Raw genomic sequence first — 15747 nt, 5'->3', positions numbered from 1 at the left:
GTCGATAGAAATGTTTAATGTTGCATTTCCATACTCTTTTCCATTTGTTTTTCGCAAAGAGTCTTGAAATCCATTCTTGGCTGTTGTTTTCATCAAATTTAACTCCTTGAATCTTTATCTGAGGATCAAATAGCGGTGGAATCGTAACAACCCAATCTTCTTTGGTCTTTTTCAAATAGTTAAAAATCTTTGTTCGATCGGTCATGTTTGAACACTTTATTTTTGCAGAGTCGAATCCTGCAGTAACTTCGTCAGCTGATCCAATGTCTTCAGTGGTTTCCTCTAAGATCTTCTCAACTTCTTCTGCAATTACCTCTCCAAGCCGTTTATCACTTTTACTTTTCGTTCCTGGTATTTTAACTATGATGTTGTGGTAGATTTTCAAGTGAGAAACATTGAACCAAGTTGACGGCATATTTTGAGTTTTATCAAGTTGTACAGAGAGTAGACTCTTCATCTGATTATTAGATAGATTTTGAACTTCTATCTGGTCATCTACCTGAGCTTCATAATCATCTTTTCCAATCTCAGTTAGACGGTCAGTGAAATGAATGATTTTCAGCATCTCTTCATCGTTTATTTCCTTTGAATAATTCACATCCTTTATCATTTGCTGCAAATATTTTATAATTGGATAGGCTTCAAGTTCATCTACAATTTTCTCCACATTTAAATTGGTGTCATTGTGATTCTTGTAGTAATCCATCACATCTTATATTTGGTCTTGTTGTGTGTCTGATTTCTTCTACAATGAGAGATAAACAAGAGAAAAAAGAAATAAATTGTGAGTATATGAGTGATTGTAAATTGATTTTCCTTGTGTTACTGTTAGAGTTTAAATGTTGAAGTTTTAAATCTTGAAGTTTTAATTTTAAATGTTTAAATCTACCTGTTTAAATATACCTTAGTAAAGGTAGCATATATGGATTAAGAGATTTCACTTACTTAATTTTTTGAGATTCAGTTTGCCCATTGTTTCATTGTTGAACTCCATTTTTTGCACTTTTACTGGTTGGAATTTCACTTTATTAGTATCAATCGGTGCGGACTGACAACAGGGATCTTTTTAAACACAGGTAGAAAGAATTTTAATTAAAATTCAGGTAAAAGGTAATTTTTTTCAGGAGCAAAAAATATGCGACTTCACCCAGTTAGAATAGAATATCCGCTCATTCTCCCGACAGATGGCGTAACATTAACGAATTCATGTAACATGTTTACTTGTGATTCCATTGGTGTGGCTTCAGTTGATTAGCCAATGGGAGACAATCACGAGCCAATTTACTTTTATTTTCTTTCGTTTCCAGGCCATTTTTCCATCGATTATCACTCGAAATAGTCAAATCTCACCGAACTCAATTTATTGGAACACAATTAAAACCAATTAATTAGTTAATTTGGAACATTAATTACCTGAGGAGTTTAAGTTTCGTCTTTGCCGCTGATTTAAGCCACACCAATGGAAACCTAAACATGTTTACCCGAATTCGAATTTAAGTGGTGCCATCTATCGACTTAGTTGGTTAATAATTGGAACATTTTGTTGATCATTGATTTTGTCTTCTTCTTGTCTTGATAATTAACTTTCTAAATTAAATTTCCTTTAGGCTTTCAATTTCTTTCTTTGCAAATTAATCATGAATCGAATTATATCTCGTTTTCCTCGTTATTTCCTTAATAATCCCAGAATATTATCCAATTCAATTCCATCAAGATTATGTGCTACTAATGTTGGTTCTCATTGTAAGTTTGTCATTTTTTCTCTCTCTCTTTTCATGGATTAGTGATTTTAATTGTTGACTTTTTTTTGTCTAATCTTTTTTTTATTATTAATATTTAGCTGAAAATCATACACCTGTTTGGAATGCTGAAAGGCTACTTAGTGCTGGTTTAATTGGTGTCATGCCTCTTTCTTTTATGTTACAATCTCCTATCATGGATTATCCATTAGCCTTGTCAATGGTTCTTCATATTCATTGGGGTGTTGAAGCAGTTGTAGTTGATTATATTCGTCCGAGAGTTTTTGGTAACATTATACCTAAATTAGCTCTTTACTCTGTCTATGCCTTATCGATTGCTACTCTTGCTGGACTTTTCTATTTTAATTATACTGATATTGGTGTTGTTCAAGGAGTCAAAATGGCAATGAAGATGTAAAAAAGAAAAAATAATTTATTCTCTTTTCTTTTTTTTGTGTAGTATATTCCCTCCGCTTTTCTCAATCCTAACTATTATCTGTGTGAATTTAGCTCATTATTTTAATCGGAACAAACATCAACCACCGTGAAAAGGAAAAAAAATCAAAATTACTAATCATTTAGAATAATTAATAATAACTTAATGATTAAAATTGAAATTCTATTGATATTCTCAAGAAAATTGTTTCTCGGTTAACCAAATCCACCCTGTAACTTATCATTGAAAGATCAGCTGTTAAAAGGAAAGGAGAGATTATCTTTTCAAGAGAAAAACAAAAAGAACATCAAGTGATCATCTCATTTACCAATTTCTATTCTAAAATGGCTCAATTGTTTAATAGAAAATTAAATTTACTCTTACCCTGTTTAACTAATTCAATTGTCGACTACTTACCAACAATTAACCTTTTGATTCCAAAATCAAGATCAATTTCCCATCTCACCAGTGATTCTAATCTACTTGAAGCAACAACTAAATCAAATCAATTCCAACTTCAATCAAGTAAGAAAATCAACCATTTTGTTTTTTCCTCTCTTCTCCATCTAATCAATTAATCTAATTGTAATTCTTTTCTTAATCATCTAATTATTATTTCTCTTATAGAAAGATGGATGTTCATTCAAACCCAAGACACACCGAATCCTAATAGTTTGAAATTTCTACCCGGTGTAACTGTCCTTGATTCTGGAACAATTGATTTCTCTGACCGATTAACTGCTGCGAAAAGATCACCATTGGCCAATGCTCTATTTCGTATCGAAGGAATTAAATCAATATTCTTTGGCCCTGATTTTATTACGGTGTCAAAGGTGGATGATGATGTTGAATGGAAGGTAATTAAGCCCGAAATTTTCGCTACTCTAGTTGATTTTTTCTCCTCTGGCCTTCCAATTGTAACCCAAGTCAAAGACGAACAATCAATTGCCGGAGGTAAGTTATACATCTTTAAACCTCTAATCAACTGGATGGAAATGATGTCAACAACAATTTAATGGTGAATTTAATTTTTAATTGTTCCAGAAAATGAACCAGAAGAAGATGAGACAATCTTGATGATCAAAGAGCTTCTCGAAACGAGGATTAGGCCTACGGTTCAAGAAGATGGAGGAGATATCATATTTATGGTTAGTTTAATTTCTGCATCATTGTCAAATTGTCAACTAATCAATAATTTTTTCCCATTTGATTGATTAGGGTTTTCAAGAAGGAATTGTTAAATTAAAACTCCAAGGAGCTTGTAATTCATGTCCAAGCTCAGTGGTCACTCTTAAAAATGGAGTCCAAAACATGTTACAATTTTATATACCCGAAGTACTTGGTGTTGAACAGGTAATTAATTAACACAATTAACAATTTACTCTTGACAATTTATCTTTGATTGTTTTTACTAACAAGATCAATTTTGTCTCTTTTTAATCTCATTTAGGTTGAAGATATTACTGATAAAATAGCAAAGGAAGAGTTCGAGAAATTTGAAAATGAAAAGAAATCAAATAACAACAATTAAATAACATGAAGAATTATTTTTATCATCACTAATTACCTATTCATCAAAATATAAATCATAAATCATCAAGATTAGAAACATAATCACAAAAAGACAAGGAAAGAGAGAGAGAAACTAACAAAGTGTTTTTGTAATCAAATCAATTAAATTGTTCCATCGTCATGAAAAATTTTCCTCTTTTCCATCAAACAATTAACCAATAATCACAAGAAAATTGATCTAAATTGCTGTGGGCCACCAAAAAGATGTAACTATTAACCAGCACTATGAGTATACCCAAGATTTTGTATAAAAAGGCAAAAGTATGTGATCAAATCCAACGATTGCTGTGATTGGGAAACGAAACATAATCAATTAATCAATTGAATCATCAGTAAATCCACCCTAATTGTTACCAAAATTAACTCACAAAAACAAAGCTAATATAAGATGGCTCATGAAAAGTGAATATTGAGAAACCTTTAAATTCACTAATATGCTCCATCGTTACCATCAAACGAATACCTTCAAATGGATTAGCCAAATCCTTAATCTTGGAGAAAATCCTTCTATTGACCCTGGAAATCTGCAAGCAAAAAGAATCCAATTAAATCGAAAATGGATCAATTAATTATTCCCTTAATTGTTTTACCTTAAAATTCATATAAGAAACTGTTAAATAAGGAAATGCGAACCAGAAAAGACAAAGGATTGTCCAGTAAACGTAAATGAGTCGAGTGATGACCGTTGATGGGATAAAGAAAATTGGATAAAGAATGTAAGAGTTAATCATGAAACTCATACAATGACCAAAACCATTGACAACTGACCAGTACTGATTATAAATGAACATCTCCTTATACAATTTGGCCATAATTTTCATATCACTAATTGTGTTTGTCTCTCTTACAGGAATCAAGGTATTACCATCAATCTTTGCCAGAGCGTTAATCTTAAGAGGTACAAAATGTGGGTCAACTTGTAATTAAAGGTGTAAACACAGATTAGAAAGATACATGGATAGATGATTAATCTTAATATTGAAATGGTTCCAGCGATGACATAAAATAATGTCCAATTTAAATGGATTAGCCAATAATCGGGATTAGCTAACCAAGTTGGTGTCATGTAGCCACAAGCTGAAAGGATTGACATTATCGAGGTGAATCGAGCGTATCTGATTACGAGGCGAAACTTTTCACAAACATCATTATATTCATCGTACCCTAAATGATGGACACGATCAACAATCGACGAGGCTAATGGATAATCGGCAAATAGTGAGCACATTTGTTTAGACCAGAAAATGGTTGATCGATTGTTACGATTATAAGTATCGGCGAGGAAATTGATGAAACAAAGGACAATCCAACCAGCGATTAAAATGCCAAGAAAAAAACGATTATCGCCAAAGGGTTGAAATGGATCACCAAGTAGGATTAAGGTTTCGTCATTGGTGTTGGCAAATAGACAAACAATTTGTTTAATTGATCCGATTGCATAGAAAATCAATAAAATGCTTATCGATGATAATTTACTAATTCCTCCCGTCGATGAGTAAATTGGTGTTAAACTTGAAATGAAACGTTCAAAGTTTTGTTCTCGTTCAACTTTCTGATTGTAAACAAAATTGTAAGGGAATTTAAATTTCATCTTTAATTGTTAATTGTGTTTGATTAAATTTCTAATTTTCACTTGTAATCACAATCGAAACGCCAACAATTAAAAACTGGGTAAATACAAGATGAGATTCGCTGGTTAAATGGTTAGAATTTTGTTTTTCTTTGATTAATTGTTTAGAGAATCAATTGATTTACTAATTTAGTAGATAATCATAACAATATTTGTTCATTTAGTTTATTTAGAAATGTTAACAATTAATTAATCTCTTTTCGTGAGTTGAATTCATTTTGTTGGAATCGCTAATTGTTTCAAGTGGAAAACAATTAAAATTATAAAACAAAAACAACTAACATTTCATGTTCACTTTTAATTAATTAATTCACAATAATCATTAAATTTTACAAATGTATTACATTTAATAATATAACTCTTATTAATAAAAGAGGTTAATTTGATTGTAACAATTAAAAAAAAATTTCCATTTTCTTGCTAATAATTATTACCTGAGAATCACAATCAATACTATTGATGAGAATTGATTTTTTGTTTAATCAACGAGAAGATTGATTTAGTTGATTGGGAATATGAAGAAAATAATTACAATTTGATGTGATGATCAACTAATTGCTGGATTTATACAGAACTTGGAAATTGATCACAATCAGACAATGAGAATAGTTAATTGCAATCAAGAGATAAATACACAATTAGCAAACGAAATGATTAAGTTGAAGGTTGAGTGAGTCGCAGGTCTTTAAAGTTTTGTCAACGAGCAATTAGTTGATTGTGTTCACCAAATTGTCCAAATTGTTGTACATTTACCGTTATCCTCATCAAACATGGTCAGTCTGGTGAAAACAGTTTGGTCATCAACAAATGAGATCAACACTTTATTAGGAGGTAATCGGATTAGATAATCAAATCGACCATTTCTAACAATTATCTCTTTGTCGGACATCGTCCATTTTAATTGGTACTTTCTGACCAAGTCTTTGAAGGGAATTGCAGTTGACATTGCCGTTAATTCAGTGTCACAAGTTGTAGTTAAGATAATTACCATAATTAACTCTGATAATCAAAACAAAAACACCAATTAAATTAATCAGAACAACAATCAAAAAGTGTGGATTCAATCATTATTAACTAAACGGTTTCAGTGTTAATTATGGTAAAATTGTCATTCCAATAACACTTGGCAATCAATTAATTGTTTGTTTATCTAGTTAACAAGTTGATTAATTGTTAACTTTTTCATCATTAAAATCATCACTTTAGTTAATTTTTCATTTAGATCAACCTGGAAAATTGATTCGGGTGACAAATGAAACGTCATTTAATTTATCAACAACAATCAACTGATTAATTATCATTGTCATTTGAGTGATCGCTACCTATTAAAATAGTAATTAGATCATCAAATGATCAAATTAGATTGTAACAATCAGTAAATAATTAATTTTCTAAGTTGAAAAACAATGGAAATTGCATTTCTCATCAATCGGCTAATCGAAGTTGAAAAAACTTTTCCTTCTTCGATTGTATTGATTGTAATTACAATTTTAAGTTTAATTACAATTAATTGTTCGACTAATTAATGACCAGTCGATATTTTCCTTCTATTTTTCGTATTTGGCTCTTTTTCTTTTTTTCTCCCGAAAAGTGACCAGTTCCCGAAACGGTTTCGTTTCTTTGACCATTTGAAGATTTTCTTATTTACAGAGAAAAATTTTCTCCTTTCACTTGACTTGTTTTTCTCAATCTTTTCACTTTTAGTTTAGTTAACCATGTTTACTGTTTCTTACAATTCCAAGTCAATTCAAATGTTAACCCTCAAGTTAATTGTAACAATTTAAATTCTAATCATTTAAGAGAATTTAATTTAATTTTCTATCCTTTTCTACTTAGAAAATAATCAATTTGTTCCGTCTAATTGTCTTCTTTTTTTCTTGTTTACATTTGATTATTTTCTCTTTGTGATAATTACAATTAATTTCTTTTCAAATTAATTTAGTCGAACTTAGTTAATTGTCATCATCATCATCTTCTCATTTCCAACAACGGTAACAATTTCAAATCGTTTCATCATCAAAGTGATCAACTCATTTGTTTACATTTTGTTTCTCTGTGATTTTGTTGTTGACATAAATCATGAGAAGAGAAATTAAATTGCCTCTGATATTTATTCAATTAGCGATTGGATCTGTGATTTTATGTGACTTAATTAATCATGGTGAGTATTATTCACTAATTGTTCCTCTTATATTATCATAAATCTCAAACAATTAACCTTTCCAACCATCGGTCAATTGGATTTATTTCCAATTCTCTTTGTTTGTCTATTTCCAATACAATATGAATTTCCTTTAACTCTTATCGGTGTCTCTTGATTTTGTGGGTGAAACGTTTTCTAATTGTTATTGATTTGATTTGAATTGCAATTTCTAATTTAGTTAGAGCCTCAACTAGTGTAGTTTCCGATGTCAAAAGTAAAGTGAATCCGTTCCTGTGGCAAGTGACCAGTAATGAGACAATTAAACCTTCGTATCTTTTTGGCACAATCCACGTAGCGTACACTCGTGTTTGGGAATACATCCCATCAATTGTGAAGCGAAAATTTCGTGAAAGTGATAACATCTACTTTGAACTTGACCTTCTCGAGCCAAGTGTCACCATAGACATGGATTTATGCAGATATTTACCCGATGATAAAAGATTATCAGATATTCTACCCCATGAATTATATAGTCGTTTAGTTGACCATCTAAAATATACTCGGACAATGATGCCTATATGGTTACCATCAACGGAGAGAAAGTATCAAGACATGAACCCATATGATCTGTTTCGTGCTAAAACTTTCGCCTGGAATCGTAAACATGCCATATGGACACTTTTAATGATCGATTCTCTTACCGAGCAAGAAATTCGTTCCCATGGAACCTCAACTCTTGATCTTTATCTCGCCCAAGAGGCTCAACGTCTTGGGAAAAAAACTGGTGCCGTTGAGAATGTGGAAGATCAATGCGAACCCTTGAACAATATTAACCTTAATCAGGTCATTTTCGCACTAAATATGACCCTTAATCGCCATGAATCCATACGAAAGGGAAACGCTGAAAGTACTCATGCTTTCGAAGATCTAATTGAACGATATAAAAATGGTAACATTGACACTCTACTTTCGACACAAGAACAATTACCACCGGTAAGTTTTGTTTGTTGTTCTTTTTACTCATTTTCCCTTCTAGGATTATCTTTAATCTCTTTTTCTCTTCCTTTTCTCACTTTCTCACTTTTTCTTGTTCTCTCTCTCTCTGTCTCCCTTTTCCATTCTTCTTGTCTTCTCATCTTCTTTCAGACCAAAGATGCTGCTGTGACAGCTCAACAAATCGAGGAATACTGGCAAGAGAAATTCATCAAAGAACGAAACCAGAAAATGGCTAAGAAAATAATCTCTCTGTTAAATGATCAATCGGATGAGAGTTTTTTCTTTGCTTTCGGTGTCGGTAAGTGAAGAATAGAACTGCTAATCCTCATCATCCATTCAAACGCTAACTACTATAATTAACCTCATCTCGTTTTCTTTTTTTTTCTCACCATCAACAGCTCATTTTCTCGGAGACCATTCGATTATTGATCTACTTCGGACAGCTGGTTATTCGGTGGAAAGAGTTGAAAACGCCAGAGAATCAAATGGAAGGTCAAATTATCGAGAACAGAATATGCAAGTTAATCCGAAATTCGTGCGAAACAATAACATTTGATTTACTCCAATTAACTTGCTGTGATTCCACAATCAAGACTAATTACTCGATTTCATCAATGATTCCAATCAACATGAAGTAACCTTGATGATAAAAAAGCTTTCAGAAAACCAGAATCACGCCTATGGTTGATAGAGGAACATGATGGTTAGTTTAATTTCTCAATGATAATTAATTTTCAATTAATCGAATTAGTAACTAATCAATTTTTCAAATTCATATTGTTCCATCCATTTGAATTAATTAGGGTTTTCAACAAGCAATTTAATTCCAAGGAGCTTGTAATTAATGTCCAAGCTCAGTAGTGACCCTTAAAAGCGGAGTCCATGCCCGAAATACTTGGTATCGAACAGGTAATTAACACAATTAAGGTTTTCCTTTGACAATTATATTTATTGTTTTACTAATTGGATCAATTTTCTCTGATTATTATATATTTAGGTTGAAGCTGATTAAATAGCCAAGGAATATGATCAAACAAATACCTCCAAATGGATTAGCTAAATCCTTAATCTCTTAGTGAAAATACTTTGATTGACTCTGGAAATCTAATCAACAGAAGATTCAATTAAGTCAACAGAACAATTTTTCTCTCACTTTAATTGTTTACCTTGGAAAAAGATTGATTTAAAATACTGTTAATTACTTATATATATTTTTATTACTATTAATACAAAGACTTGTTAATTATGATTGTTGAGAGAGAGAAAAAAAATCTTATGGTTAATTGTATGTACGAAATACCTTGAAAAAAAAGGATGAGCTACAAATCCCCTAAAGCAAATGGACATTGTCCAGTGTATTTGGACACACAATTGGGTCGAGTGATGATTGTCAAGGGAACAGAGAAAAGAAAAAGTTAAATCAACATTGGAGACAAACGAAGGTCAATCTTCAAACGACCACCGGTCATCGTAATGTCAATAGACTAATGATTTCGATCTCTAATTAAGAAGAACAAATTATCATTGTTACTTTTGTTTTCTAATTAAAATTCTCTTAAAATTGATCACTTTCTGCCCTCAAATACTTTTGGAACTTTACGATTAATTTTAATTGGAACTTCAGAATTAATTCTCTCTAAAAGATTAAATAATTTATTCTCTTTTTCATATTTACCTCTTTTCATGTTTTTCTCCCGAAATCAGTAACCAGTTTCTCTCTGTCGGTTTGCTCTTTCTTTTTTTCTGTCTAAATTTTTTTTCTTTTTTCTTGTTTACATTTGATTATTTTCTCTTTGTGACAATTACAATTAATTTCTTTTCAAATTAATTTAGTCGAATTTAGTTAATTGTCATCATCATCATCTTCTCATTTCCAACAACGGTAACAATTTCAAATCGTTTCATCATCAAAGTGATCAACTCATTTGTTTACATTTTGTTTCTCTGTGATTTTTTTGTTGACATAAATCATGAGAAGAGAAATTAAATTGTCTCTGATATTTATTCAATTAGCGATTGGATCTGTGATTTTATGTGACTTAATTAATCATGGTGAGTATTATTCACTAATTGTTCCTCTTATATCATCATAAATCTCAAACAATTAACCTTTCCAACCATCGGTCAATTGGATTTATTTCCAATTCTTTTTGTTTGTCTATTTCCAATACAATATGAAGTTCCTACAACTCTTGATTACTTGAACCGTTTTCTAATTGTTATTGATTTAATTTTCTAATTTAGTTGAAGCTTCTATTAGTGATCACTATGATTTGAAGACCAAAATGAAGGATCGTAGTACCAAGTTGTCCGGTAAAGAGTTTGAAGAGACCAACGTACAGAAACTCTGGGATCTCGCCTTGAATGCGGACTTTTCCCGAGAAGAAATTGAATCAGTTAGAGATGAATTAACTCACTATGAGAATCGGATTAAAAAACTACGATTTTTTGAAGAGCAATTGAATGCTGAACGTTTCGTCGACAAAGAGACCGTTAACATTTCCGAAGATGATGCTAAATTGTCGGAACATATCAAGAGAAAAGTGAAAGAACTCAATTACAAAGTGGATAAAGTTCACAACAATTTAGTTGATAAAATTCTCAAGCGACACAATGAACTTTAATTAACCTTACATTGAACATTTTCTATTTTCAATTAGCAATTTAAGGTCTTTCCAAAGGATAATACAAAAATCAACTGCAATTAATTTTCCAATTTTATACACAATTAACTAAATTGAATCTCAAATCAACTGTAAATCCAGTTTTATGTGTGAAATATTAGTCAACCGATTTACCTTTTCTTTACCATTGAGAAGCAATTAATTGTTCACAAATTACAATGAATAATTTACTTTTCTTTACTCCCTGATTGTTAATTAGTAACCCCAACAATTAAAAGCACAAAAAATGTAAACTAATCTTTTCAAGGTTTAAATTAACAATTAAAGGTTATGATTACTAAAAGTAATCATTTCAATCTTAACACTGATTCTGTTATTTTGAATTTGATTGTGAAAATCATTTAAATAAACCACTTAGATAATCAATCTGATTGAAATAATCAGTTAATCATTTCCATTTGCTAACAACTTTACTAATCAAACTATTGAGTGAAAACAGTGACCACAATCAACTAATCATGACAGTAACTTATACATTAAGTGTAGCCGAGTCTCGATTATCTGGATTTCCTAAATTGTTGATTAAATGGAAAGGATCAATTTATAAATTACTCTATCGAGAGATGATTATATTTTGTATTTTCTTTTACTTGATTCACTTAATTTACCATTTGTTACTTGATGATAGTCAAAAAAGGTAATTAAAACTAAAAGAAAATTAATCGGTGAACAATTAACTCTTTTTCCAACAATTTAATTGAACAGAATTTTCAATCAACTCTCTAATTATTGTGACACTTTCACAAATTTCATTCCACTTTCATTTGTACTTGGATTTTATGTCACCATGGTGGTGACTCGTTGGTGGCAACAATGGCTCGCGATTCCTTGGCCTGATAAGTAGATTAACCTGATGAACAATCAACTAATTGTTAACCATTAACAGTCATTTCACCTTCTCTATTTGTAGACTTGCCATGTTAATCTCAGCTTTTGTTATCGGGGACGACGAAAGGTCCAAACTAATTCGAGTTACTCTGATGCGATACATGATCACAATGGAGTGTTTAACTTTCCAGGCCATTAGTACATCGATAAGAAAACGATTCCCCGCCGAGGAAGATTTAATCACCGCTGGATTAATGACCCAAGAGGAATTGGACGTTTATCTAAGTTATGATGATTCGTATGGTCGCTGGTGGATTCCGGGTTGTTGGTTTACCTCGCTGATCACGGAGGCCGCGAAAGAGGGTAAGATCCGCCATGAGATGTTTCTTCGTGAGATAATCAACGAAATGCACATTTTCCGCTCAAACTGTGGGTCACTTTTCGCCTTCGATTGGATCAGCATTCCCTTGGTTTATACCCAAACGGTGACCATCGCTGTCTACACCTATTTCGGGGCTAAATTGATCGGACGTCAGTACACTTCATCTGAGACAATACGATCAATCGTCCAAGATCAATTGGCCCCTTTAACCAATCAAAGTGACACCGATTCGATTACTCCGGTGGTTGGTGAAGATCTGACGGCAACGATCACATTTTATATTCCTTTTTTCACCATCGCTGAATTTTTCTTCTTCATGGGCTGGTTAAAAGTGGCCGAACAATTAATTAACCCTTTCGGCGAAGACGATGATGATTATGACTGCAATTGGATTTTAGATCGAAACATTTTCGTTTCATTTTTAATTGTTGATAAAATGAACAATAAACATCCCGATTTAAATTGTTACACCATTCTACCAACAAAGCCGGATATTGTTACACCAACAGCGCAATTAACAAATGATTTAATCACTCGACGGGCATCAATTAATCCTCATTCTGGATCAACCATGAATCTTAATGTTACTCGGCGACCATCAAGGTCAATTAATTTTCTCGGCTCTTTATCCAGTGATAAATTAACTGATGATCATTATTCCGAAATGGTTGGTGGTGATTGTAACAGTTTCGATGATGAAAGTAATTTAGTTAATCCGGTTAATAGTAACAATCAAGATCCATTAAGTTGGGAACAAAGAGCGATGTCTTTTTGTAATCACTCGGATGAAATTTTCCCATTAAAAGGTAAATTGAAATCGAAAATTGTTTCATCAGTTATTATTGATTTTAATTGTTCTTCCGTTTCAGAATCACGACAATTAATTGAAAGAGGGAGGAAATTGTCTCTAGAAGAGAATCGATCGATACCCGGGAAAATGACCTCAATTAAATTACCGACTCATGTTGAGTGTAATGAGGAAACGGAAGGACAATCGCCCGAGAATCAATTAAATGATGAGTTTCGTTTACTGTTAAATCCAAAGGAAACTGAATCAAATTTGGAATTAGTTGTAAACAATTAGCAAATTAACTAACCTTTACTTGCCCAGATATGATTTAAATTTATTCACATGTAATCATTTTACAAAAATAGTTAAACAGTTAAACAATTAACAGTTACATCAATCGTGTTAGTTAATTGTTGTTTCTTTGGTAAAATATTGATGTTAATGGTTCCGTTGGTTTCAAGGTGAAATCAATTTCTTGGCCAATTTGATCAACCGGTTTAGTTGAGACAATCCGAAAGTGTTTAACAATTAGTCCGATAATTAACTTCATCTGAATCATTGCAAATCGTTGACCAATACAGTCTCTTGGACGTAAACCAAAGGGTATGTATGAGCCCGGAGGCAACGATGAAACTGATTGGGAATTAAATCTTTCGGGGTCAAATTTTGTCGGGTCATGATAAATGTTACCATCTCGATGAATTGAGTAGATTGAAAAAAAGATGAAAGTATCGGCGGGGATAATTACGCCGTCGAACGGTTCATCTTTGGTGACAATACGAGTGGCGATTGGTGCCGGAGGGAATAAACGAAGAATCTCCTTAACACATTGTTCGATGTAGGTCCATTGTTTAATTGAATTTAGATCGATTGATTTTTCGTCAATATCGCAAATTTCATTGTAAATCTTTTCCTGGATTTCGTCATGAAGACCGAGAACATAAATCAGCCAAACGAGAGCGTTATTTGGACCATCGAACCCAGCGATAAATAAGGTCTCCATTTCTTCAACCGTGGCCTTAATTGCTTCGTCCATGGTTAATCCTGGTTCACGTAACAGTTGATCCAACAGGTAGACCATAATTGGTTCATCGAGAGCGGCTCGATAATCAACACCAATTGATTCTTTGGGCAACAAATTTCCCAATTCCTTTTCTTTTAGGTGTTTAATTATCGCTTGTGTGACAATTTTATTAACCGAATCAACTTTTCCCTTTAAACCAGTAACACGAGCATATAAATCATAAGACCAATCCGGCCATAAGAACGGATTAATTGATCGGAAAAGTGTATTCTTAATAAATGAACTAAGAGAAACTTCAAGTGAGGCCAAAGTCACTTCGTCCAGATCAACGCCCAAGGTGATATTCATTAATATGGATAATGAAGTTATCGGAATAACTTTGGTAATATCAATCGGAATACCTTCATAATAAGTTGATAATTTGGATGACAATTGTGATGTCTTCAATTGTACAATTGGGACAAAATTGGCCACCGAAATAGCGGTAAATTTCGGGCGAATCATTCGCTTACGATCTTTCCATTTAGATGCCGATGAACAAAGGATTCCATCTCCAATACAGTATCGTAAATACTCAAATGGAAAACCTTTATCAAGAATTGAGGTTTTGCCAAAATCTCCTGGGATAACAATTGAAATTTAATGGAAATCGTAATTATATTGAGAAAAGAAGATGAAAATTAACCCAATAATTACCTGAGTTTTGGCATAATCAACGACTCCAATCACTGGGAACCAACTTAACCAGAAAATACTGTAACCAGAATAATTATATTCAACAGTATAACGATCAAGTGTACTTCTTACCACTATATATATATATTTATGAATGAGAAATCAATTAAGTTGATTGAAATTGAATGATGAAACTAATTGAATTCTAATGAATGTTGATTACAATTAACTTACAATGAGTTTTATCACCGAAAATGGGAAGCACTTCAAATAGATTTCCAAATAAAAAGTTACCTCTCTTTTGAACCAAACCTTTGTAACGTTGAGCTGAACGAAAAGAGAGAATCAATTTAGTTAATAAAAGATAGAGAAGATAAATTAATAACAATTTAAAGGAACAATTGATAATATGGTTAATTGAATTATCAAAGAGAAACATTTTCAATTGAGAGAACTGATTTTTTATTGATAATTGATGATGAAGAATTAGAAATGAAATTTTCTGTATATAAGAATAGGAATGAAAAGCAAAAGCAAACTTTTCGTGGAAAAATTGATTCGAAGGGAAAGTTTTCCGTTAATTGCTCACCAATTGATTGTTTTTACCAATCGTAACTTGATTATTTGATTAAGTGTTGATTTTGTTAACCAGTAAAGAATAACAATAATAAATAATTTACATGATTAACTGTTAACAAGTGAATGGTAAACATAATTGAAGATGAATATTATATTTATATTGTTCAATTTGAGTTCTTTCAATTATTTAAGAGCCTTAAACGTAAACAATTGCATCAATTGAAATGATCAATTCAACAATTTACTGATAGATTTTAGTAATAATAAAT

General features: G+C 31.9%; 7 protein-coding genes across 9 annotated transcripts; 5 read left to right on the top strand and 2 right to left on the bottom strand.

The window, feature by feature from the left end:
• The first annotated feature begins 1239 nt into the window (after positions 1–1239).
• LOC128386298 (succinate dehydrogenase [ubiquinone] cytochrome b small subunit, mitochondrial-like) lies at positions 1240–2365 on the top strand. Its single transcript, XM_053345316.1, has 2 exons — positions 1240–1743; positions 1841–2365. The coding sequence occupies exons 1-2, from the start codon at positions 1638–1640 to the stop codon at positions 2155–2157; spliced, it is 423 nt and encodes a 140-aa protein (XP_053201291.1). The 5' UTR covers positions 1240–1637; the 3' UTR covers positions 2158–2365.
• Positions 2366–2518: 153 nt separating this feature from the next.
• Positions 2519–4032, top strand: LOC128386225 (NFU1 iron-sulfur cluster scaffold homolog, mitochondrial-like). The gene is made up of 5 exons (XM_053345227.1): positions 2519–2700; positions 2803–3129; positions 3220–3323; positions 3394–3528; positions 3626–4032. The coding sequence occupies exons 1-5, from the start codon at positions 2520–2522 to the stop codon at positions 3704–3706; spliced, it is 828 nt and encodes a 275-aa protein (XP_053201202.1). The 5' UTR covers position 2519; the 3' UTR covers positions 3707–4032.
• Positions 3394–6582, bottom strand: LOC128386233 (uncharacterized). 2 transcript variants are annotated; one of them, XM_053345243.1, is made up of 3 exons: positions 4338–6582; positions 4116–4271; positions 3394–4032 (listed from the first exon to the last, which is right to left on the bottom strand). In XM_053345243.1, the coding sequence occupies exons 1-3, from the start codon at positions 4566–4568 to the stop codon at positions 3961–3963; spliced, it is 459 nt and encodes a 152-aa protein (XP_053201218.1). In that variant the 5' UTR covers positions 4569–6582; the 3' UTR covers positions 3394–3960. The 2 variants fall into 2 exon arrangements, 1 of the variants encoding a protein (XP_053201218.1); XR_008324883.1 differs by having other exon boundaries at positions 3394–4271; positions 4516–6575.
• A 173-nt stretch (positions 6583–6755) lies between these two features.
• LOC128386181 (metalloprotease TIKI2-like) lies at positions 6756–10081 on the top strand. Its single transcript, XM_053345179.1, has 6 exons — positions 6756–7538; positions 7759–8513; positions 8667–8814; positions 8915–9219; positions 9320–9425; positions 9514–10081. The coding sequence occupies exons 1-4, from the start codon at positions 7457–7459 to the stop codon at positions 9070–9072; spliced, it is 1143 nt and encodes a 380-aa protein (XP_053201154.1). The 5' UTR covers positions 6756–7456; the 3' UTR covers positions 9073–9219; positions 9320–9425; positions 9514–10081.
• A 190-nt stretch (positions 10082–10271) lies between these two features.
• Positions 10272–11502, top strand: LOC128386290 (alpha-2-macroglobulin receptor-associated protein-like). The gene is made up of 2 exons (XM_053345304.1): positions 10272–10568; positions 10761–11502. Exons 1-2 carry the CDS (start codon positions 10487–10489, stop codon positions 11138–11140), a joined length of 462 nt encoding a protein of 153 aa, XP_053201279.1. The 5' UTR covers positions 10272–10486; the 3' UTR covers positions 11141–11502.
• Positions 11503–11540: 38 nt separating this feature from the next.
• Positions 11541–13494, top strand: LOC128386099 (bestrophin-4-like). Of its 2 annotated transcripts, none has more exons than XM_053345080.1 (4): positions 11541–11837; positions 11906–12040; positions 12111–13216; positions 13280–13494. In XM_053345080.1, exons 1-4 carry the CDS (start codon positions 11659–11661, stop codon positions 13492–13494), a joined length of 1635 nt encoding a protein of 544 aa, XP_053201055.1. In that variant the 5' UTR covers positions 11541–11658. The 2 variants fall into 2 exon arrangements, with proteins under 2 accessions (XP_053201055.1, XP_053201047.1); XM_053345072.1 differs by having other exon boundaries at positions 12087–13216.
• Positions 13495–13498: 4 nt separating this feature from the next.
• LOC128386115 (cytochrome P450 4c21-like) lies at positions 13499–15524 on the bottom strand. The gene is given in 4 exon segments (XM_053345092.1): positions 13499–14826; positions 14829–14844; positions 14921–15033; positions 15134–15524. Coding segments are annotated over 4 exon segments (1554 nt in total). The 5' UTR covers positions 15339–15524; the 3' UTR covers positions 13499–13606.
• Between the last annotated feature and the right edge of the window lie 223 nt (positions 15525–15747).

This window comes from Panonychus citri, unplaced genomic scaffold, assembly GCF_014898815.1.
Source record: "Panonychus citri isolate SS breed McGregor unplaced genomic scaffold, ASM1489881v1 Contig00001, whole genome shotgun sequence".
Taxonomy (NCBI): Eukaryota; Metazoa; Arthropoda; class Arachnida; order Trombidiformes; family Tetranychidae; genus Panonychus; species Panonychus citri.
The sequence above is the reverse complement of the archived record's forward strand: the minus strand, read 5'-3'. Positions and strand labels throughout refer to the sequence as shown.

Excerpts from the sequence above, each read along its gene's own strand:
- LOC128386181 (XM_053345179.1), top strand. The coding sequence starts at position 7,457 with ATGAGAAGAGAAATTAAATTGCCTCTGATATTTATTCAATTAGCGATT. Across the intron at positions 7,539-7,758 it reads ATGTGACTTAATTAATCATG|TTAGAGCCTCAACTAGTGTA; the intron begins GTGAGTATTATT and ends TTTCTAATTTAG. Across the intron at positions 8,514-8,666 it reads CACAAGAACAATTACCACCG|ACCAAAGATGCTGCTGTGAC; the intron begins GTAAGTTTTGTT and ends ATCTTCTTTCAG.
- LOC128386099 (XM_053345072.1), top strand. The coding sequence starts at position 11,659 with ATGACAGTAACTTATACATTAAGTGTAGCCGAGTCTCGATTATCTGGA. Across the intron at positions 11,838-11,905 it reads CTTGATGATAGTCAAAAAAG|AATTTTCAATCAACTCTCTA; the intron begins GTAATTAAAACT and ends TTAATTGAACAG. Across the intron at positions 13,217-13,279 it reads TGAAATTTTCCCATTAAAAG|AATCACGACAATTAATTGAA; the intron begins GTAAATTGAAAT and ends CTTCCGTTTCAG.
- LOC128386225 (XM_053345227.1), top strand. The coding sequence starts at position 2,520 with ATGGCTCAATTGTTTAATAGAAAATTAAATTTACTCTTACCCTGTTTA. Across the intron at positions 2,701-2,802 it reads TCAATTCCAACTTCAATCAA|AAAGATGGATGTTCATTCAA; the intron begins GTAAGAAAATCA and ends TTTCTCTTATAG. Across the intron at positions 3,130-3,219 it reads CGAACAATCAATTGCCGGAG|AAAATGAACCAGAAGAAGAT; the intron begins GTAAGTTATACA and ends TAATTGTTCCAG.
- LOC128386298 (XM_053345316.1), top strand. The coding sequence starts at position 1,638 with ATGAATCGAATTATATCTCGTTTTCCTCGTTATTTCCTTAATAATCCC. Across the intron at positions 1,744-1,840 it reads TACTAATGTTGGTTCTCATT|CTGAAAATCATACACCTGTT; the intron begins GTAAGTTTGTCA and ends ATTAATATTTAG.
- LOC128386233 (XM_053345243.1), bottom strand. The coding sequence starts at position 4,568 with ATGAAAATTATGGCCAAATTGTATAAGGAGATGTTCATTTATAATCAG. Across the intron at positions 4,272-4,337 it reads TTTCTTATATGAATTTTAAG|ATTTCCAGGGTCAATAGAAG; the intron begins GTAAAACAATTA and ends TTTTGCTTGCAG. Across the intron at positions 4,033-4,115 it reads CTTATATTAGCTTTGTTTTT|CAATCGTTGGATTTGATCAC; the intron begins GTGAGTTAATTT and ends TCCCAATCACAG.
- LOC128386290 (XM_053345304.1), top strand. The coding sequence starts at position 10,487 with ATGAGAAGAGAAATTAAATTGTCTCTGATATTTATTCAATTAGCGATT. Across the intron at positions 10,569-10,760 it reads ATGTGACTTAATTAATCATG|TTGAAGCTTCTATTAGTGAT; the intron begins GTGAGTATTATT and ends TTTCTAATTTAG.